The sequence below is a fragment of the Amblyraja radiata genome, chromosome X, assembly GCF_010909765.2.
Source record: "Amblyraja radiata isolate CabotCenter1 chromosome X, sAmbRad1.1.pri, whole genome shotgun sequence".
In the NCBI taxonomy this organism is placed as follows: Eukaryota; Metazoa; Chordata; class Chondrichthyes; order Rajiformes; family Rajidae; genus Amblyraja; species Amblyraja radiata.
In genome coordinates this window covers 13,479,787-13,502,767 of record NC_045999.1, presented here as the reverse complement: position 1 = coordinate 13,502,767, position 22,981 = coordinate 13,479,787, and the positions used below count along the sequence as shown (strand labels likewise).

Below are 22,981 nucleotides of genomic sequence, written 5' to 3'. Positions count from 1 at the left end.
ACTACCCAGAGGCCGACCATTCGCCGTGTAGGTCCTGCCCGTGTCAGACTTCCCACTGTCCCACTGAGTTACTCCAGCATTTTGTGTCTATCCAGTTTAAACCAGCATCTGCAGTTCCTTCCTACACATACCTAATCATTTGGAAGACGCAGGATCTTTATAAGAATGTTGCTGGGGAAGATTGGGTTAATGTATGATGAGTGTTTGACGGCACTCGGCCTGTTCTCGCCAGAGTTTAGAAGGATGAGGGGGAGCCTTATTGAACCTTACAAACAGTAAAAAGCCTGGATAGCGTGGATGTGGAGAGGATGTTGCCACTAGTGAGGGAGTCTAGGACCAGAGGCCACAGCCTCAGAATAAAAGGACATTATTTTAGGAAGGAGATGAGGAGGAATTTCTTTAGTCAGAGTGTGATGGATCTGTGGAATTCATTGCCATAGACAACTGCAGAGGCCAAATTATTGGGTATTTTTCAGGCGGAGATTGACAGATTCATGATTACGTTCACAAGTTATAGGAGAATTAGGCCATTCGGCCCATCGTGTCTACTCCGCCATTCAATCATGGCTGATCACTGCCTCCGAATCCCATTCTCCTGCCTTCTCCCCATAACCCTTGATACCCGTTCTAATCAAGAATGTATCTCTCACTGCCTTAAAAATATCCACTGACTTGGCCTCCACAGCTCTCTGTGGCAATGAGTTCCACAGATTAACTGCCCTCTGACTAAATAAGTTCCTCCTCACCTCCTTTCTGAAAGAGCGCCCTTTAATTCTGAGGCTGTGACCTCTGATCCTAGACTCTCCCACCAGTTGAAACATCCTCTCCAGATCCACTCTACGGGAAGGTTGGTAAGGTGTCAAAGGTTATGGGGAGAAGGTGGGAGAATGGGGTAGCATGGGCAGCCGGGAGCGTGGGCGTGGGTATGCTACTGTAGGTCAGATATATTGGTGTGTAGCCGTCTCTGACCTGGCTTCTACAGAGTGGAGTACTTTCATGGATTGATTCAAATATGCAGCGTGGAATAAGCCCGTTGTCCCTCTGAGTCCACACCGACCATCGATCACTCGTTCACGCTAGTTCTGCATTATCCCACTTTCACATCCACTCCCTACACATTCTGGCCAATTAACCTACAAACGCACGTCTTTGGAATGTGGGAGGATACCGGAACACCCGGAGGAAACCCATGCGGTCATAGGGAGAACGTGCAAACTCCACACGGACAGCACTCCAGGTCGGGTTCATTCCCCGGCACTGGGTCTACCAGCTCTTCCCTTAAATTTGAAACATTGAAGGTTATGGGGAGAAGGCTGGAGATTGGGGTTAGGACAGAGAGATAGATCAGCCATGATTGAATGGCGGAGTAGACTTGATGGGCCGAATGGCCTAATTCCACTCGTCCCTTATGACGTTACGTGCAGTTTTGTTCACCGTACCATAGGAAGGATGGGGTTGTGGTGGGGTGGGCTTGGCTTGAAACGTTCCCAGTAACAGCTCCTGTGTTTGTTTTGGTAAATGTTTGATCCTCAGGAGCACCAGAGGCCAGTCAATGCCCCTGGAAGCGGTGATCTGGATTTTAACGCCGACTTTACCCAATTAGAGACCTTTGGAACTATTTCCTCAGAGGAGGTAAAGCCCAAAGATGGCGGCCCCAGGGCTTGTAAGCGGACGGCCAAGGCCAAGACGGCCAAGCCTGCTCCTGTAGCAGGGGACAGTAAAGGCCAGGGTGTCCCCGAGGCCAAATCACAGCCTGCACACGTGGTCAAAGAAAAAGCACAGGAAGGTCAGCTTCCCTCCTCACGCCCGAACCCCAACAGCGGCAGAGAGCCGAGCTCAGTGGAAGCCAGTGAATGCGGGCCACACTCCAGCAGCGACCAACACAAGGCCAAGCCGATGGAAGAGAGAGGAGGGGAGGGGGAGAAGGAGAGGTTGGCGAGCTGTAAGGCTGCTGGTTCTCAAGAGTCGGACAGTGATTCCGATGAGGAGCGGATGGTGATCGATACCAGCTTGATGGACATCAATGAAGCCCGCGACCCTGTGGAAGTCGATCTGCCGACGGTCCCAGAGAAACCTGATCTTCCCAGTCCAGAAGAAATCATTCCAGATACTCCCCGGTCTCCATCTCCTGATCGGGACCCCCCCAGCCGCCAGAAGACCAAGGTGCTGGCGTGCAAGAGGAAAGCTGCCAAACCCCTCCTGAAGGAGTTTGATCCGGTGGGGCAGATCCTGCGAATGCAATGTAAGCTCTTAAAGCCTATCCCCAAACAACAGCCTGTTGATCAGACCCAAGCAACGCAAGAAGCAAACTCCACACGGCACAACCCGCCTGGACAACCACCGCTCAGTCACAACCCTCTCACCGCCCACATTCCTCAATCCCACCATCCTGCTGCCTTGGGGAACGTTCCCACTTCCTTGGGAAAGACTGGCCAGAGCACGAGGGCACGTAAGAATAATGAATGCACTTACCGTTTACTAATACTGTACTAACTCTGTACTGTTGCTATTGAGGGAGTGCAGCGTAGGTTTACAAGGTTAATTCCCGGGATGGCGGGACTGAGAATGGAGCAGCTGGGCTTGTACACTCTGGAGTTTAGAAGGATGAGAGGGTATCTCATTGAAACATATAAGATTGTTAAGGGCTTGGACACGCTAGAGGCAGGAAACATGTTCCCGATGTTGGGGGAGTCCAGAACCAGGGGCCACAGTTTAAGAATAAGGAGTAAGCCATTTAGAACGGAGACGAGGAAACACTTTTTCTCACAGAGAGTGGTGAGTCTGTGGAATTCTCTGCCTCAGAGGGCGGTGGAGACCGGTTCTCTGGATGCTTTCAAGAGAGAGCTAGATAGGGCTCTTAAAAATAGCGGAGTCAGGGGATATGGGGAGAAGGCAGGAACGGGGTACTGATTGGGGATGATCAGCCATGATCACATTGAATGGCGGTGCTGGCTCGAAGGGCCGAATGGCCTCCTCCTGCACCTATTGTCTATTGTCTATCCATGTACTGTTTCTTAAATGTTGGGATAGTGCCAGCCTCAACTACCTCCTCTGGGAACTCGCTGTATACACCCACCACCCTCTGTGTGAAAACGTTACCCCTCAGATTCCTATCGAATCTTTTCCCCTTCACCTGAAACCTATGTCCTCTGGTCCTCGATTCACCTACACTGGGTAAGAGAAGCAGTGTATCAGAGGAGTTGAAAGCGAAGTTGTTGAGGGTGAGGACATGTTCTGCCAGGCAGGTTGATGGAAACAGGCTGGGTCACTGTTCAAGGGCCTTGAGACCTTCTGGTGGAGTAAAGCGACTGGACATCCAAAGTAAAGATGAGGCAAAGGGGGAGCCTGGAAACTGAAAGTCGTTGAAGGGTGTGTGAGGTGTCTGATCTTCTCTCTCTGATTTCCCTACTGTATACAATTATATCATTTACATAAAAATGGCACTGCGCCATTGCAAGTATAAACAGGGTGGTACATTGATATAAAATGCAGCATGATTTGTCTCCTGTTTAGATCTATTGCCGGAGGAGCTGCTGAATTGTGATGAATCAGCATCTGACTATACGGAGCCGGCATCTGGCAACGTGGCCTACAAACTCTTCAGTTTGTCCGACCTCCTCTTGCTCGTGCGTGGGAGTGTACACAAGACCCAGATCAGGCCGCGCTCGAACAAAGGAGGCAGAAAGAAGGTGAGCGCTTCTCTCCCCAACACAGCGCCGCTAATATCGCTTGCTCTGTACCTCGTGTACGGCACCAAAGATCCTATAGCGGGGCAAGATAGACCACTCCTTCTAAATGCAACGGAGCGGGCCTTTCTTTCATCCATTTCAGTGACCCGACTCGCAGTGTAATCAACGTTGCGGGGGAACAGTTTCTGTTAATAAATTATAATTCTGAAAATGAGGAGAAGATTTTTACCAAAGAACTTTTATTTTCACGAGGATGTTTCCGTAACCGGCTTCCGTCTCCGCACTAGTTATCTTTGCTCCGCTACGGGATCTTCGGTGCGGAGACGGAAGCCAGTTACGGAAATGGGGTCGAAAATTGCTCATGAATCTGCCCATGACCGTACTACGTCTTTTTCGTCGAGTGGTCTATCTGGCTCGCTATAGGATCTTTGTACGGCACTGTATCACAGCGGTAGAGTTGCTGCCTCACAGCGCCACAGACCTGTGTTTGATCCTGACTACGGGCGCTGTCTGTACGGAGTTTGTACGTTCTCCACGTGACCTTCTTTGGGAGCTCCGGTTTCCTTCCACACTCCAAAGACTTATAGGTTTGTAGGTTGCACTGTCGCTAAGTCTGAAGAAGAGTCTCGACCTGAAACGTCACCCATCCCTTCTCTCCAGAGATGCTGCCAGTCCCGCTGAGTTACTCCAGCATTTTGTGTCCATCTTCGGTTTAAACTTTTCATCTTTCGATCCCCGCACACTAACGATATCCTGCGCATTAGGGACAATTTACAGAAGCCAATTAACCTACAAACCTGTACGTCTTTGGAGTGTGGGAGGAAACCTGAGATCTCGGAGAAAACCCACGTAGGTCACGGGGAGAACGTACAAACTCCGTACAGACAGAACCGATAGTCAGGATTGAACTCTTGTCTCTGGAGCTGTAAGGCAACAACTCTACCGCTGCACCACCATGTCGCCCCTTTTTTTTTTTTTTCTTTTTTTTTTTTCTTTTTTCTAGTGTTTTTATTTTTTATAGAAAGAGGGAAAAAGAAAGGGTAGAAAGTTACAAATAAAAAAGAAAGCAAAAAAAAAAACACAACAAAAAAACAAGGGAGGTGGAATGGGTTACCTGTAGTACATCAGTGGAGATAGGTTCGTAGGTTATAAAGTATAGTTTTTCATCTGTTCCTGAGTTCAAGTTTCAGCTGGGTCCTCGTGCTGTGCCAATCTATCCCTTCAGATAGTTAATGAATGGAGCCCAAATTTTATGGAAAAGATCTTGTTTGTCCATTAAGACAAGTCTAATTCTTTCTAAGTATAGGGTCTCCGACATTTCCGTAATCCACATTTTAATTGTGGGGGTTGTAGGGCCTTTCCAAAATTTTAATATTAATTTTTTTCCGGTTATTATACTGTAATTGAGGAAATTTCTTTGGTTTGTTGTGAGTGTTAAGCTTTGTTCTGATATTCCAAGTATTATTAATTTTGTGTCTGGGTCCAGTTTTGTATTAATAACTTCTGAAGTTATTTCAAAAATATCAGTCCAGAAATGTTTAAGTTTTATACAGTTTGCAAACGTATGTGTTAAATTAGCCTCTAAATGTAGACATTTATCACAAATAGGAGAGATTTGTGGGAAGATTCTATTTAGTTTTATTTTAGAGAAGTGTAGTCTATGTAAGACCTTGAATTGTATTAAAGTGTGTCTGGCATTTAATGAACATTGATGTATTTGTTGTAAACTTTCGTCCCACATATCTTTCGTGATAGGATGACCTATTTCATTTTCCCATTTGTATCTATATGGTTCGGTCGGTGGTACCTCGTTATTTAGTAGGGTGACATGTCACCCCTTTTGATGAAGCTTAAAATGCTGCTGCTCTGTAATGTTCCAGTCACTCAGTGTAGCTTATGTATTAATAACATGCTCCCTGCTCGTTCTCTGTTTCCTGTTTCTGGAGGAATCTGGTCAAGGATGAGGAAACTATCTATCTTTTCTGTGGAATATCCTGTGCAGCTTTTATGAGAACATAAGAAATAAGCGGTAGAGTTGCTGCCTCACAGCGCCAGAAACCCAGGTTCGATCCTGACTGCGGATGCTGTCTGTGTGGAGTTTGCACGTTCTCCCCAAGACCTGCGTGGGTTTTCTCCGGTTGCTCCGGTTTGCTTCCACACTCCATAGACGTACAGATTTGTAGGCTAATTGGCTTCTGTAAAAATTGTAAATTGTCCCAATTGTGTAAGCGCTAGTGTAGGCGCGGACTTGGTGGACTGACAGGCCTGTTTCTGCGCTGTTTCTCGACACTCCAGTGTGCAGGAGAGGTGATGCGGCTCTGAACTGCACCACCAGTCCTCATCATCCCCTTTGCCTCCATCCCCATATCCCCCGGAGGTACAGCAGCATCTCTGGATGGAAGGAATGGTTGACGTTTTAGGTTGAGACCCTTCTTCCCGAAGCATCACCCATTCCTTTTCTCCAGAGATGCTGCCTGTCCCGCTGAGTTACTGCAGCATTTTGTGTCTATCTTCGGTGTAAACCAGCATCTGCAGATCCTACTCCATTTACTACTCTCCCTGTGCAGGGATTTGCTCCTCATCTCCGTTCTAGACTATTTCTGGACCCTGGTCCCTTCCGCTCGAGGAAACATCCTCCCTATATCTGACCTTTGAGTACCATGGAGACACAAGGAACTGCAGGTGTTGGAATAGTGTGTAGAATACAAAGTGCTGGAGTAACCCTGGGTCAGGCAGCATCTCTGAAGAACATATGGATAGGTGATATTTTGGGTAGGGACCCTTCACATTGTTTTTTCAGACTGCAAACCAGCATCTGCAGTTTAGTGGTCAGAGATACATTGCGGAAACAGGCCTTCCGGCCCACCGTGCCCGCACCGTCCAGCGATCCCCGCACGCTAACACACTAGGGTACTACACACTGGGGATCATTTATAATTTTACCAAGCCAATTAACCTGCAAACCTGTGCGTCTTTGGAGTGTGGGAGGAAACCGGAGCACCCGGGGAAACCCCACGCAGGTCACGGGGAGAATCTACAAACTCTGTACAGACAGCACCCACGGTTAGGATCGAACCTGTGTCTCTGGCGCTGTGTGGCAGCAACTCTACCACTGTGCCACTGTGCCGCACGTTCTTTGTTTCCCCATCCGTCCATTCTATTTACTGGCACTTGATCCATAGTCTTCTATAGGGCAACCCATTTTGGGTTGGGGCTCTTCATCAGGTTTCAAATGTCGCCTATCTATGTCCAGTCTGAAGCAGCGTCCCAATCCGAAACGTTGCCCACCCATGGCCTCTGGAGATGCTTCCTGACCCACTGAGTTACGACAGAACTTTGTGTTTTAAGCCTTTGGGTGTTATGTAGGGAATATCCACGGCCATTTCCCAACAGCACGTCTGCCTCGCCTGAAATCGGGAACCCGCCCGGAGAGGTGAGTTGTAGGGCATGTCCTGCTGCCGATGGGATGGACCGGGAGACGAGGAAAGAGACCCGGAGCTGAGAGACATTGACACAACGTTCCACTCTAAGAAGTGGTGGAATCAAAATGGAGATGAGTAAGAGGTTAGAATTGGAAGAGCCCTTTACATTATTCTATAAGGTCTACCCTCAGCCACCAACGTTCCAGAGAAAACAATCCAAGTCTGTCCAACTTTTCCATATGGTAATACCCTCGGATCCAAGCAGTGTTCGTGTCAACCTCACCTGCACCATCTCCATTATTCCATGTCTATCCTGTAATGCAGAACTGCTCGCAATACTCTAGATGCAGATAGATAGATATAATACGCACGCACACACACGTGATTTCCCAATGCCAGAGTCTGTAAAATTTGCAACTTGAAAGGAGTGAATTATATAAAGATTAAGAAAGAACTGATGCAGATGCTGGAACAATCGAAGGTAGACAAAAATGCTGGAGAAACTCAGCAGGTAAGCAGCATCAATGTAGCGAAGGAAAAGGTGACGTTTCGGGTCAAGACCCTTCTTCAGACTGAAGAAGAATTATATAAAGAAACCTTTTGACCAGAGGAGGTTTACCAGAATGATCCCAGGAATGATTGGGTTAATACATTAACAGACCTTTTGATGGCACTGGGCCTGTACTCGCTAGATTTTAGGAGGATGAGGGGGGCATCATTGAAACTTACCGAATATTGAACGGCCTGGAGAGAGTGGATGCGGAGAGGATGTTTCCACTGGTGGGAGAGTCTAGGAGCATAGGCTGTAGCCTCAGAATAAAAGATCGTACTTTTAGAAAGATGAAGAGGAACTTTAATCAGAGGGTGGTGAATCTGTGGAATTCTTTGCCACAGATGGCTGTGGAGGCCACGTCAATGGATATTTTTAAGTCGGAGATTGATAGATTCTTGATGAGCATGGGTGTCAGGGATTATGGGGAGAAGGCAGGAGAATGGGGTTGAGAGCGAAAGATAGACCAGTCATGATTGAATGGTCAAGTAGACCTGATAGGCCGAATGGTCTAATTCTGCTCCTATAACTTATGAATTTATGGCCCTTCCAGTCCTTTGAAGGGACTAGCTTTTCATCTCCCCGCCTTTCTCTGTGATATTTCCCTTCATCACCTTTGAAAGCTATTATTGATTCTGTTTCCTCGCTCTTTCAAGAAGCAGATTTCAGATCATCATGTCTTGCTGCAAAATAAACTCCTCATCGCCTCTTGCATTTTAGTTTAGTTTAGAGATACAGACCTGAAACAGGCCTTTCGGCCTACCGGGTCCGCGCCGATCAGCGATCCCCACATATACACACACAAGGGACAATTTTTACATTTACCAAGCCAATTTACCTCCATACCTTGGGTAGACAAAAGTGCTGGAGAAACTCAGCGGGTGCAGCAGCATCTATGGAGCGAAGGAAATAGGCAACGTTTCGGGCCGAAACCCTTCTTCAGACCTTCATACCTTTACGTCTTTGGAGTGTGGGAGGAAACTGAAGATCACGGAGAAAACCCACGCAGGTCACGGGGAGAACGTACAAACTCCGTACAGGCAGCACCCGTAGTCAGGATCGAACCTGGGTCTCCGGTGCTGCAAGCTCTGTAAGGCAGCAACTCTACAGCTGTGCCATCGTGCCGCCCACTGTATTAAATTAGTGCCTTCTGCTTGGTGACCCACTGCCTGCAGTGATGGTGGGTGGGGATGGAGCTTAGATCCACAGGCTGGACAGCACCTGTGTCAGCCCCTTCCAGTGTGCGTTCAGTTTAATACATTGTCACGTGTACCGAGGTACAGTTAAAAAGCTTTTGCTGTTTGCTAACCAGTCAGCAGAAAGACAACACGTGATTACAATCGCACCATCCACAGTGTGGAGAAACAGGGTGAAGGAAATGACGTTTAGTACAAGATAAAGCCAGTTCGATAAAAAATAGCTCAAAGGTCTCCAATGAGGTAGATAGTAGTTCAGCACTGCTCTCTAGTTGTGGTAGGATGGTTCAGTGGCCTGATAACAGCTGGGAATTGACCAAAGAACTGTCTAGTCCAGATTACCACCCACATTTAATGTCTGTGGAATTTCTTGGGTTAATAGGAACTGTTAATAGAAGCCCACAAAACGGTTTGAATTCATCACCGTCCGTGAGTTTTGGCTAATTGCATCCATTTGGAGGCCTTCGGGCCATTTTATTTGTCATTTTTTATAGGTGTGATTTAAAAGCATTTTGTAAATTCACTAAGATACTTGCTACTGTATCTCAACGTAACTGCTTCAGTATGTGTTTCGTCAGTGCTTTAAATTTGGTTCGCTCACAGTCAATGAACACTGATTAAAACTGTGTTTTTGGGTAATAAACTCACTCAGCTGTGCCAAGCCACCATCACCCCTCTTAAATATATCGAATATTTTTAATGAAAAGTTTAAAAGGCTTTTGAAATATGTTCTAAAATACTGCCTGTTTGCTTTTACTCATGGGAGATTTTACATTTGATGATTGTAAAATGGTATTAAGTGTAAATTTTAAGGAAAAGACTAATTTTTAATTTTGAGTACATTTGCTGCCCAGATTGCTGATCATACCAAATATGAAAAATATTGACCTGTTTCTCTTTACTCTTAATCTCAGCCTCTCCAGTGTCTCCATGTAACTGAGGTCCTTCAATTATTGGAGATAGACACAGAATGCTGGAGTAACTCAGCAGGACAGGTAGCATCTCTGGAGAGAAGGGATGGGTGACATTTTGGGTCGAGACCCTTCTTCAGACTGATTTAAACCAGCATCTGCAGTTCCTTCCATACGCGTTCCTTCAACTATTGTGTCCTTCTTGTCAATCTTCCCGTCACCCTCCCTTGAACCTCTACGATTCCCTTGTGTCCAGAGCTGGATACAACACTCACTGGCAACCCGTATAGTCAATGAGCCACAGAGCATGGTACCAGGTCCTTCAGTCCACTGTGTGCTATCGATCGAGTGCCCAGTCGGGCTACCATAGTCTTCCATAGGACTGCTGTCTATTACAAAGCCACTGGCTCCCACATCTATCTCGACTACACTTCTTCCCACCCTGCTTCCTGCAAAAGCTCTATCCCCTACTCCCAATTCCTCCGTCTACGCTGCATCTGCGCTCAAGGTGAGGTGTTCCATACCAGGACATCCGAGATTCCCCTCTCCCATCATAGATGAGGCCCTCACTCATGTCTCCTCGGTACCCTGCAGCTCCGCCCTTGCTACCCCTCCAACTAGTCCTCAGAGGCCGGTGGAGGCCGGTTCTCTGGATACTTTCAAGAGAGAGCTAGATACGGTTCTTAAAGATAGCGGACTCAGGTGATATGGGGAAAAGGCAGGACCGGGGTACTGATTGGGGATGATCAGCCATGATCACATTGAATTGTGGTGCAGGCTTGAAGGGCCAAATGGCCTACTCCTGCACCTATGTCTATTGTCTTACCTTCCGTGGTATACAAAACATAATCCTCCGAAATTTCCGCCTACTCCAACGGGATCCCACTCCACCCTTTTCCGCCTTCCGCAGAGTCTGTTCCCTCCGCAACTCTCTGGTTAACTCATCCCTTCCCACCCACACCACCAGAGATGCTGCCTGTCCCGTTGAGTTACTCCAGCTTTTTGTATCTATCTTCCATAGAACATGCCTTGCTTTATATGCCGTTCCATTTCAAGTGTGTAGGAAGGAACTGTAGAGTTGCTGCCTCACAGCGCCAGAGACCCAGGTTTGATCCTGACTACGGCTGCTGTCTGTACGTTCTCCCCGTGACCAGCGTGAGTTTTCTACGGGTGCTCTGATTTCCTCCCACACTCCAAAGACATACAAATTTGCAGGTTTAATTGTCTTCAATAAAACAATTGTAAATTGTCCCTAGTGCATGAGGTGAATGCTGCACCGAAGGGCCTGTTTACATGCTGTATCTCTAAAGTCTAAAAATCCCTTCTAAATCTCCTACTTTTTACTTTAAACCGATGCTTTCTGGTTACAGACTCCCCTGCAGATGGGGCCAGGGCTACTGGAGCTAGGGCCAGTGCTTGGGATATGATGTTGTGGCCATTGCGGACTCGGTTCATTAATTGAGTATAATAGTCAAGGAGTGATGATGCAGCTCTACAATACGTTGGTTAAGCCACATTGGAGTATTGCATACAGTTCTGGTCACATTGTTAAGCGAAGGATGTTAAGTCTGAAGAAGGGTCTCGACCCAATACGTCACCCATTCCTACTCTCCAGAGATGCTGCCTGTCCCACTGAGTTACTCCAGCTTTTTGTGTCTATCGATGTTCAGTTTTAGTTTAGTTTAGAGATGCTGCGCGTAAACAGGCCCTTTGGCCCACCGCGTCCGTGCCGACCAGCAATCGCCGCACACTTAGTAGGGACAATTTACATTTATACCAAGCCAATTAATCTACAAACCTGTACGTCTTTGGAAACCAGACATCCCGGAGGAAACCAATGCAGGCAGGTCACGGGGAGAACGTGCAAATTCCGTACAGACAGCACCCGTCGTCAAGATCAAACCCGGGTCTCTGGCGCTGTGAGGCAGCGACTCTACCGCTGCGCCACCGTGCTGCCCGTACATGTAGAGGCTTTGGCGAGGGTGCAGACGAGGCAGCGCAGTGCTCTGGCACTTTACATGTATCTAGATCTAGAATCTAAAGAGGACGAAGATTGGACTTTTTTGTCTTCCATCACAGTGAGGAATGTGGGGAATCCACTGTGGTGGATGTTTATGTTAACTTTATGTAGTTGTGTGTCTAGTTGCTTGTTTTACGTATGGCCGTATGGTAATTTGCATACACTGTACCTCAATTGGTACATGTGACAATAAAATAGACAATAGGTGCAAGATGAGGCTATTCGGCCCCTTGAGCCATTCAATATGATCATGGCTGATCATCCCCAATCAGTACTCCGTTCCTACCTTTTCCCCATTTCCCCTGACTCCACTATCTTTAAGAGCCCTATCTTGCTCCCTCTTGAAAGCATCCAGAGAACCGGCCTCCACTGAGGCAGAGAATTCCACAGACTCACAACTCTCTGTGAGAAAAAGTGTTTCCTCAACTCCGTTCTAAATGGCTAAAATGGCTAACTGGCTAAAAGACCATTGAAACCTTTGAACCCGTCACCTGCTGAGATGGAATATTCAAACATCACACAGATCTCCAGCTAAATAGAAGTGTTTTGGCCTTCATTATTTCACCCATAGATTGAAGGCTAAATGAATCTTGTGCAACTTTGACAAATGCATGGATGATGCATAGTTGGTGTTCCTGGGCATATCCTGTGTAAGGTAGACAAAGTTGCTGGAGAAACTCAGCTGGTACGGCAGCATCTATGGAGTGAAGGAAATAGGCCAGCATCTCCATAGATGCTGCCGTACCCGCTGAGTTTCTCCAGCAATTTTGTCCACCTTCGATTTTCCAGCATCTGCAGTTCCTTCTTGAACATATCCTGTGGTAAGTTAGTCTGAAGAACGATCTTGATCCCTTCTATCCATAGATGCTGCCTGTTCCGCTGAGTTACTCCAATATTTTGTGTCTATCTCCTGTGTAAGTGACGTGCAGCATGAACAGGGTCACATTTGCCTCGTAGCTTTAGTTTAGTTTAGAGATACAGCGCGGAAACGGGCCCTTCGGCCCACCGAGTCTGCGCCGACCAGCGATCCCCGCACACTAGGGACAATTTACAGAAGCCAATTAACCTACACCTAACCTGGATGTGGGTAGAGAACTGGCTGGCAGACAGGAAGCAAAGAGTAGGAGTAAACGGGTCCTTTACACAATGGCAGGCAGTGACTAGTGGGGTACCGCAAGGCTCAGTGCTGGGACCCCAGCTATTTACGATATATATTAATGATTTGGATGAGGGAATTGAATGCAACAACTCCAAATTTGCGGATGACACGAAGCTGGGGGGGCAGTGTTAGCTGTGAGGGGAATGCTAGGAGGCTGCAAGGTGATTTGGATAGGCTGGGTGAGTGGACAACTGCATGGCAGATGCAGTATAATGTGGATAAATGTGAGGTTATGCACTTTGGTGGCAAAACAGGAAAGTAGACTTTATCTGAATGGTGGCCGATTAGGAAAAGGGGAGATGCAACGAGACCTGGGTGTCATGGCACACCAGTCATTGAAAGTGGGCATGCAGGTGCAGCAGGCAGTGAAGAAATCGAATGGTATGTTACCATTCATAGAAAAGGCTTTGAGTATAGGAGCATGGAGCTTTTACTGCATTTGGTGACTTTGGGTACAGTTTTGGTCTCCTAATCTGAGGAAAGACATTCTTGCCTTAGAGGGAGTACAGAGAAGGTTCACCAGACTGATTCCTGGGATGTCAGGACTTTTATATGATGAAAGACTGGATAGACTCAGCTTGTACTCACTAGAATTTAGAAGATTGAGGGGGGATCTTATAGAAACTTACAAAATTCTTAAGGGGTTGGACAGGCTAGATGCAGGAAGATTGTTCCCAATGTTGGGGAAGTCCAGAACAAGGGGTCATAGTTTAAGGATAAGGGGGAAATCTTTTAGGACTGAGATGAGGAAAACATTTTTCACACAGAGTGGTGAATCTCTGGAATTCTCTGCCACAGAAGGTAATTGAGGCCAGTTCATTGGCTATATTTAAGAGGGAGTTAGTGTGGCGTGCAAAAGTATTCAGCCCCCTTTACTCTGATACCCCTAAATAAAATCCAGTGCAACCAATTGCCTTCAGAAGTCACCTAATTAGTAAATAGAGTCCACTTGTGTGTAATCTAATCTCAGTATAAATACAGCTGTTCTGTGAAGGCCTCAGAGGTTTGTTAGAGAACATTAGTGAACAAACAGCATCATGAAGCCCAAGGAACACCCAGACAGGTCAGGGATAAAGTTGTGGAGAAGTTTAAAGCAGGGTTAGGTTATAAAAAAATATCCCAAGCTTTGAACATCTCACGGAGCACTGTTCAATCCATCATCAGAAAATGGAAAGAGTATGGCACAACTGCAAACCTACCAAGACATGGCCGTCCACCTAAACTGACAGGCCGGGCAAGGAGAGCATTGATCAGAGAAGCAGCCAAGAGGCCCATGGTAACTCTGGAGGAGCTGCAGAGATCCACAGCTCAGGTGGGAGAATCTGTCCACAGGACAACTATTAGTCGTGCACTCCACAAATCGGGCCTTTATGGAAGAGTGGCAAGAAGAAAGCCATTGTTGAAAAAAAGCCATAAGAAGTCCTGTTTGCAGTTTGCCACAAGCCATGTGGGGGACACAGCAAACATGTGGAGGAAGGTGCTCTGGTCAGATGAGACCAAAATTGAAGTTTTTGGCCTAAATGCAAAATGCTATGTGTGGCGGAAAACTAACACTGCACATCACCCTGAACACACCATCCCCACTGTGAAACATGGTGGTGGCAGCATCATGCTGTGGGGATGCTTTTCTTCAGCAGGGACAGGGAAGCTGGTCAGAGTTGATGGGAAGATGGATGGAGCCAAATACAGGGCAATCTTGGAAGAAAACCTGTTAGAGTCTGCAAAAGACTTGAGACTGGAGCGGAGGTTCACCTTCCAGCAGGACAACGACCCTAAACATACAGCCAGAGCTACAATGGAATGGTTTAGATCAAAGCATATTCATGTGTTAGAATGGCCCAGTCAAAGTCCAGACCTAAATCCAATTGAGAATCTCTGGCAAGACTTGAAAATTGCTGTTCACATACGCTCTCCATCCAATCTGACTGAGCTTGAGCTATTTTGCAAAGAAGAATGGGCAAAAATTTCAGTCTCTAGATGTGCAAAGCTGGTAGAGACATACCCCAAAAGACTTGCAGCTGTAATTGCAGCGAAAGGTGGTTCTACAAAGTATTGACTCAGGGGGGCTGAATACTTTTGCACGCCACACTTTTCAGTTTTTTATTTGTAAAAAAATTTGATAACCATGTATCATTTTCCTTCCACTTCACAATTATGCACCACTTTGTGTTGGTCTATCACATAAAATCCCAATAAAATACATTTACGTTTGTGGTTGTAACGTGACAAAATGTGGAAAAGTTCAAGGGGTATGAATACTTTTGCAAGCCACTGTAGATGTGGTCCTTGTGGCTAAAGGGATCAGGGGGTATGGAGAGAAGGCAGGTACAAGATACTGAGTTGGATGATCAGCCATGATCATATTGAATGGCGGTGCAGGCTCGAAGGGCCAAATGGCCTACTCCTGCACCTATTTTCTATGTTTCTAACCTGTACATCTTTGTAGTGTGGGAGAAACGAGATTCTGGACAAACCTACGCAGGTCACGGGGAGAAAGTACTTCTTCTTCTTTCGTGTGGCGTGCACAGCCTAAAGTTGTTCGACAACTCGAACCCGGGTCTCTGGCGCTGTAAGGCAGCAACTCTGACACTGAGCCACTGTTCCGCTTCTGTATTGGTGGTGTTGCGTGGGAGGTGATATTGTTGTGTTTCTGTCTGTAACTGAGGGATTGTTGCTCTCCTCTCCCAGTTGTATAGTGACTGTATAAACACTGTGGTGAACAGCAAGAGTGAAGGAACATTGTGTGCATGTATAATGACAACTCAACTCATGTTTATCCAACCTCCCCTTATAGCTAATGCCCTCTAATCCAGGCATCGTTCTGGTAAAAATGGATGCAGAGGACTCTCCATAGTAAAACAAAAGCCAAATACGGGAGTTTTGGGTATGCTGGGCATTAATATAATCAACAAGAAATCTGACCACTGCCAAATAGCGGTTTGTGAGGCCATGCTGTGCACAATCTGGCTACCACATTTCCATATGAGACCTTTTTTCCCTTCTCCCCATATCCCTTGACTACACTAGCCCCTAGAGCTCTATCTAACTCTCTCTTAAATCCATCCAGTGACTTGGCCTCCACTGCCCTCTGTGGCAGGGAATTCCATAAATTCACAACTCTCTGGGTGAAAAAGTTTTTTCTCACCTCAGTCTTAAATGGTCTCCTCTTTATTCTAAGACCGTGGCCCCTGGTTCTGGACTCGCCCAACATTGGGAACATTTTTCCTGCACCTAGCTTGTCCAGTCCTTTTATAATTTTATATGTTTCTATATGAACGCCCCTCATCCTTCTAAACTCCTGTGAAGACAAGCCTAGTCTTTTCAATCTTTCCTCATATGACAGTCCCGCCATCCCAGGGATCAAAATCGTGAACCTGCGCTGCACTGCCTCAATCACAAGTATGTCCTTCCTCAAATTAGGAGACCAAAACTGTACACAATACTCCAGATGTGGTCTTACCAGAGCCCTGTACAACTGCAGAAGTATGTGTGACAATTTAACACTTGACTTACGCATGATCTCTGTCTGTTTTTTCAACAGCATGTCCCAGTTTACGTGCTGCCAAAGTTGGAGTATCAACCCATGTATGGGATAGAAGCCCTCACTGAGAGTGAAATCTGTCAGTTATGGACTGAAAGTCTCATCAATTCAAACTCCTGGTTTTATATCGGTGAGTCCTACTTGTATTAACTCATATAAAATCCTTAAAGGATTGAACAGGTTAGATGCAGGAAAGATGTTCCTGATGTTGGAGAAGTCCAGAACCAGGGGGTTACAGTTTAAGAATAAGGATGTAGGCCATTTAGGATTGAGATGAGGAAAATCTTTTTGACCCAGAGAGTTGTGTATCTGTGGGGTTCTCTGCCACAGAGGCCAATTCACTGGATGTTTTCAAGAGAGAGTTAGATTTAGCTCTTAGGGCTAACAGAATCAAGGGATATGGGGAGAAAGCAGGAACGGGGTACTGATTTGAGATGTTTAAGAAGGAACTGCAGATGCTAGAAAATCGAAGGTAGACAAAAAAGCTGGAGAAACTCAGCGGGTGCAGCAGCATCTATGGAGCGAAGGAAATAGGCAACGTTTCGGGCCGAAACCCTTCTTCAGACCGAAACGTTGCCTATTTCCTTCGGTCCATAGATGCTGCTGCACCCGCTGAGTTTCTCCAGCACTTTTGTCTACCTTCGATTTTCCACCATCTGCAGTTCCTTCTTAAACAGTAGACACAAAATGCTGGAGTAACTCAGCGGGACAAGCAGCATCTCGTGAGAGAAGGAACGGGTGACGCTTCGGGTCGAGACCCTTCTTCAGACTGAGAGTCAGGGGAGAGGGAAACCAGAGGTATTGAAAGGTACAATGAATGAAAAGATATTCAAAAGGACAAAAACCAAAGCATGCAACGATGATCAGGGATGGGTGGAGCCCACAATGATGCTTTGTTGGCTGCGGAGAAGGTAATAACGGGTGATACAAACAGTGAAACTATGCAGGACGACAGTGAAACTAGTATGATGACTGGGGTGGGGGAGGGAGAGGGGATGCAAGTGTTACTTAAAGTTGGAGATGTACCGCTGGGATGTGAGCTGCCCAAGCGAAATATGAGGTGTGAAGTTGACTCCATAACCATCAAGAACGACTCAGCATGGAATTATGTCTGCCAGCTTCTATCACTGGCTAGATAACACATCGAGGTTAACTGTTGTTATCTAATCCCATGCATCATCTTGTGCTCCAATAGTCTATTTGTTTTGTTGAATTAGTATATATATTTACTGCAGAGCAAGGAATGCTCTTTATACTGGATAGAGTGGATGTGGAGAGGATGTTTCCACTGGTGGGAGAGTCTAGGATCAGAGGGCACAGCCTCAGAATTGAAGGATGTCCTTTTAGGAAGGAGATGAGGAGGAATTGATTTTGACTAAACCCTCTGTGGTGAATCTGTGGAATCCATTGTTACAGAAGGCTGTGGAGGCCAAGTCAGTGCTTATTTTAAGGCAGAGATAGATAAATTCTAGATTACTAAAGGTGTCAGGGGTTATGGGGAGAAGGCAGGAGAATCGGGTTGAGAAGGAAAGATAGATCATCCATGATTGAATGGTGGAATAGACTTGATGGGCCGAATGGCCTAATTCTGCTCCTATCACTTATGAACTTTGGCCTGTGGTGATCAAAGTGCAGGTTGAAGACCATTAGACAGTCTGAAGAAGGGTCTCGACCCAAAACGTCACCCATTCCTTCTCTCCAGAGATGCTGCCTATCCCGCTGAGTTACTCCAGCTTTTTGTGTCTATCTTCGGTTTAAACCAGCATCTGCAGTTCCTTCCACACATGAGATAAACAAGCATAATTAGGCCATTCGGCCCATCGAGTCTGTTCTGCTATTCGATCATGGGTGATCTATTTTTCCCTCTCAACCCCATTCTCCAGCCCTCCACGTAACCTTTGACTCACTTACTAATCACTGAACGCTCTGGAGTTTAGAAGGATGAGAGGGCATCTCATTGAAACATATAAGATTGTTAAGTGCTTGGACACACTAGAGGCAGGAAACATGTTCCCGATGTTGGGGGAGTCCAGAACCAGGGGCCACAGTTTAAGAATAAGGAGTAAGCCATTTAGAACGGAGACGAGGAAATACTTTTTCTCACAGAGAGTGATGAGTCTGTGGAATTCTCTGCCTCAGGTGGAGGCAGGTTCTCTGGATGCTTTCAAGAGAGAGCTAGATAGGGCTTAAAAATAGCAGAGTCGGGATATGGGGAGAAGGCAGGAACGAGATACTGATCAGCCATGATAACATTGAATGGCGGTGCTGGCTCGAAGGACCAAATGGCCTACTCCTGCACCTATTGTCTATTGTCTATTGTCTATTGAACGTATCGGGTTATGCCTTACAATAATGTTCTGTACTTTGTGGAACAAGAATCATGTCTTTGGTTTAAGTGTTGTTTTGTTCAACGAACATGTCCAAGACAAACATTAACCAAAGTGTTTGTTTGGTTGGTGATAATACTAGTTGGAGTGACATGGTTCAAGTTATGTGCTGGAACATATTCAAAATAAATAAATATGCTGGAACATATTCTAAAATAAGTAAATAACAAAGTAGAGCAAAAATATGCACTTTTTGTTACACTATATTCTGCCCTCTGGTATTTTTCTCTTTGCACCACCTGTTATATTAGTGCTTGACTTTGTTGTACTCATGTATGGAATTATTCAAATGCATACCATGACAAAGCTTTTCACTGCATCGCAGTACTAAGTAATAGATACTGAGACAATAAGACAATACTAAGTAAGTATGTTTATTGGCCAAGTATTCAAATACAAGGAATTTGCCTTGGTGCTCCGCCCACAAGTAAGAACATGACATACAGTGACAGTTACGAATGACTCATAGAACACTAAGCATGTGAACCAACAAAATACCAGATCAAAGGGAGGCTACAGATTTTTGGCTGTTGAGTAGAGCAACTACTCGTGGATAAAAACTGTTTTTATGTCTGGCTGTGGCAGCTTTGACAGTCTGGAGTCGCCTTCCAGAGGGAAGTGATTCAAAGAGTTTGTGGCCAGGGTGGGAGGGGTCAGAGATGATCTTGCCCGCTCGCTTCCTGGCCCTTGCAGTGTACAGTTCATCAATGGAGGGAAGGTTGCAGCCAATAACCTTCTCTGCTGATCGGACGATTCGCTGCAGCCTCCAGGTGTCGTGCTTGGTGGCTGAGCCAAACCAGACCATGATGGAGAAGGTGAGGACAGACTCTACGATGGCCGTGTAGAATTGGACCATCATTGCCTGTGGCAGATTGTGCTTCCTCAGCTGCCGCTGGAAGTACATCCTCTGTTGTGCAGTTTTGACTGTGGAGTCGATGGTAGCCCCACAAATCCTATGGAGTCGATGGTAGCCCCACAAATCCTGTGGAGTCGATGGTAGCCTACACCAAATACCACGGAGGCGTTGCGGTACAGTTGGTGCCTTACAGCGCCAGAGACGTGGGTTCAATCCTGACCACGGGTGCTGTCTGTACGGAGTTTGTATGTTCTCACCCTGTCCTGCAAGATCTTCGGTTTCCTCCCACACTCCAAAGACGTACAGGCTTGCAGGTTAATTGGCTTGGTATAAAATGCAAAATTGTCCCTCGTGTGTGTGTGTGTGTGTATGTATAAATGTGCGGGGATCGCTGGACGGTATAGACCCGGTGGGCCAAAGGGCCTGTTTCCGCGCTGTATCTCTAAACTAAACTAAACTAAGGTTGGACAATATACGGAGCTGCAGGAGAGCGTGAGCGAGGGTCTGCTGGTGCCATGCATGGCGGTGAGACAGGTCTGAGGAAGGGTCTCGACCCGAAACATCTCCTATTCTATTTCTCCAGAGATGATGCCTGACCCGCTGAGTTACTCCAGCATTTAGTGTCTATCTTCAGTATAAACCAGCATCTGCAGTTCCTTCCGACACAAACAAGGTAATATTTTGGGCAAAGACCCTTCACCAGTTCTGGGAGAGTGAGAAAATAAATTGCAGGAAGAATTGCGGGAAGAGGTGACAGGGACTAAAGTAATATCTCCGACAGGGTTGGGCCAGGGTTGCCATGGTGATCCTGGTGTTTACAGAGCCACCTGGTTACCAGATTAGATGTTTTGTTTTTAATACTGGGAATGAAGCGTGGGACATTCAATCATGGCTGATCTATCTCTCCCTCCTAACCCCATTCCCCTGCCTTCTCCCCACAACCCCTGACACCCGAACTAATCAAGAATCTATCTATTGACACAGAAAGCTGGAGTAAGTCAGCGGGACATGCAGCATCTCTGGAGAGAAGGAATGGGTGACATTTCGGGTCGAGACCCTTCTTCAGACTCGACCCACAACATCACCCGTTCCTACTCGCTAGAGATGCTGCCTGTCTCGCTGAGTTACTCCAGCTTTTTGTGTCTATCTTCTGTTTAAACCAGCATCTGCAGCTCCTCCCTGCACAGGAATCTATGCATCTGCCGTAAAAAACATCCAATGACATGACCTGCAAAGCCGTCTGTGGCAAAGAATTCCACTGATTCACCCCCCTCTGACTGAAGAAATTCCTCCCCATCTCCTTCCTAAAGGAACGTCCTTTAATATGAGGCTTGCATTCCCCACACTGCTCTCACTGTCCCCCACGGTGAACATGGATGCAAAGTACTCATTTAGTACCTCGCCTACATCCTCAGGGAGAGGAAAGTAAAAAGTCTGCAAAAAACATGCATTTGTGCAAAGCACAATTAAAAGGACAGATCCATGGCAGTGATCATAGTGATACAGCATGGAAACAGGCCGCTCTACCTAACTAGCCCACACCGGCCAACATGACCCAGCTATACCAGTCCCACCTGCCCACGTTTGGTCCATATCCCTCCAGGACAAGAGGTCACAGTTTAAGGATAAGGGGGAAATCTTTTAGGACCGAGATGAGGAAAACTTTTTTCACACAGAGAGTGGTGAATCTCTGGAATTCTCTGCCGCAGAAGGTAGTTGAGGCCAGTTCATTGGCTATATTTAAGAGGGAGTTAGATGTGGCCCTTGTGGCTAAAGGGATCAGGGGGTATGGAGAGAAGGCAGGTACAGGATACTGAGTTGGATGATCAGCCATGGTCATATTGAATGGCGGTGCAGGCTCGAATGGCCTACTCCTGCACCTATTTTCTATGTTTCTATGTTTCTAAACCTGTCTTATCCATGTACCTGTCTGACTCTTTCTTGAATGTTGGGATAGTCCCAGCCTCAACTACCTCCTCTGGCAGCTTGTTCCATCCACCCACCACCCTTTGTGTGAAAACGTTACCCCTCAGATTCCTATTAAATCTTTTCCCCTTCACCTTGAACCTATGTCCTCTGGTCCTCGAATCACCTACACTGGGCAAGGGACTCTGTGCATCTGTCTGATCTATTCCTCTCATGATTTTATACACCTCTATAAGATCACCGCTCATCCTCCACCCTTCTGTGCTCCTGGTCCTTACCGTCCCGTTGCAGAGGTGGGATCAGGTTAGTTTGAGAACTATAGGACAGTCGCTGTTCCTGAACCTGCTGGTGTGGGACTTCAGGCTTCTGTACCTCCTGCCCGATGGTAGCAGTGAGAAGAGGGCACGGCCCTGATGGTGGGGATCCTTGGCGGTAGATGCCGCCTTCTTGAGGCAGTGCCCGGTGTCGATATGGTGAGATAGGCGTTTACAGTCCGAATGGCCTCTGGGAAGAAACGCCTTCTCAACCTTTCCGTTCTCACCGCATGGCAACGGAGGCGTTTGCCTGACCGTAGCTGCTGGAACAGTCCATTGCAGGGGTGGAAGGGGTCTCCCATGATTTTATTGGCTCTGGAGTTGCACCTCCTGATGTATAGTTCCTGCAGGGGGGCGAGTGAAGTTCCCATAGTGCATTCGGCCGAACGCACTACTCTCCCAGAGCCTTCTTGTCCTTGGCAGAGCAATTCCCAAACCAGATGGTAATATTTCCGGACAAGATGCTTTCCACCGCCGCTGCGTAGAAGCACTGGAGGATCCTCGGAGACACTCTGAATTTACTCAATTGCCTGAGGTGGTAAAGGCGCTGCCTTGCCTTACTCACAAGTGCTGAGGCGTGTGATGTCCATGTCATATCCTCGGAGATGTGGACTCCCAGATATTTAAAACAGTTCACCCTATCCACAGGATCCCCATTCCCATTGCTGCTTCCTCTCATCCCATGTGGCACAAGTTCACAAGTTATATGAATAGAATTAGGCCATTCGGCCCATTGAATCTACTCCACCATTCATTCAATCATAGCTGATCTCTGCCTTCTAATCCCATTTTCTTGACTTCACCCCATAAACCTTGACACCCGTTCTAATCACGAGTCTATCACTGCCTTAAAAATGACTTGGTCTCCACAGCCCTCTGTGGCAATGAGTTCCACAGATTAACTACCCTCTGACTAAAGAATTTCCTCTTCACCTCCTTTCTAAAAGAGCGCCCTTTAATTCTGAGGCTATGACCTCTGGTCCTAGACTCTCCCATTCTTTCCGCATCCA

At 46.7% G+C, this 22,981-nt stretch overlaps 1 protein-coding gene across 4 annotated transcripts in view; it reads left to right on the top strand.

Annotated features, from left to right (window-relative positions):
• ice2 (interactor of little elongation complex ELL subunit 2) overlaps positions 1-22,981 on the top strand; it is a 71,189-nt gene that overhangs the window by 23,600 nt on the left and 24,608 nt on the right. For 3 of the 4 annotated variants that reach the window (XM_033014753.1, XM_033014754.1, XM_033014756.1), the window contains exons 9-11: positions 1,534-2,449; positions 3,514-3,689; positions 16,489-16,618. In XM_033014753.1, the coding sequence (XP_032870644.1) occupies positions 1,534-2,449; positions 3,514-3,689; positions 16,489-16,618 (1,222 nt within the window). The remainder of the gene's footprint in view (positions 1-1,533; positions 2,450-3,513; positions 3,690-16,488; positions 16,619-22,981) is intronic. The other variant, XM_033014755.1, reaches the window with a different exon arrangement.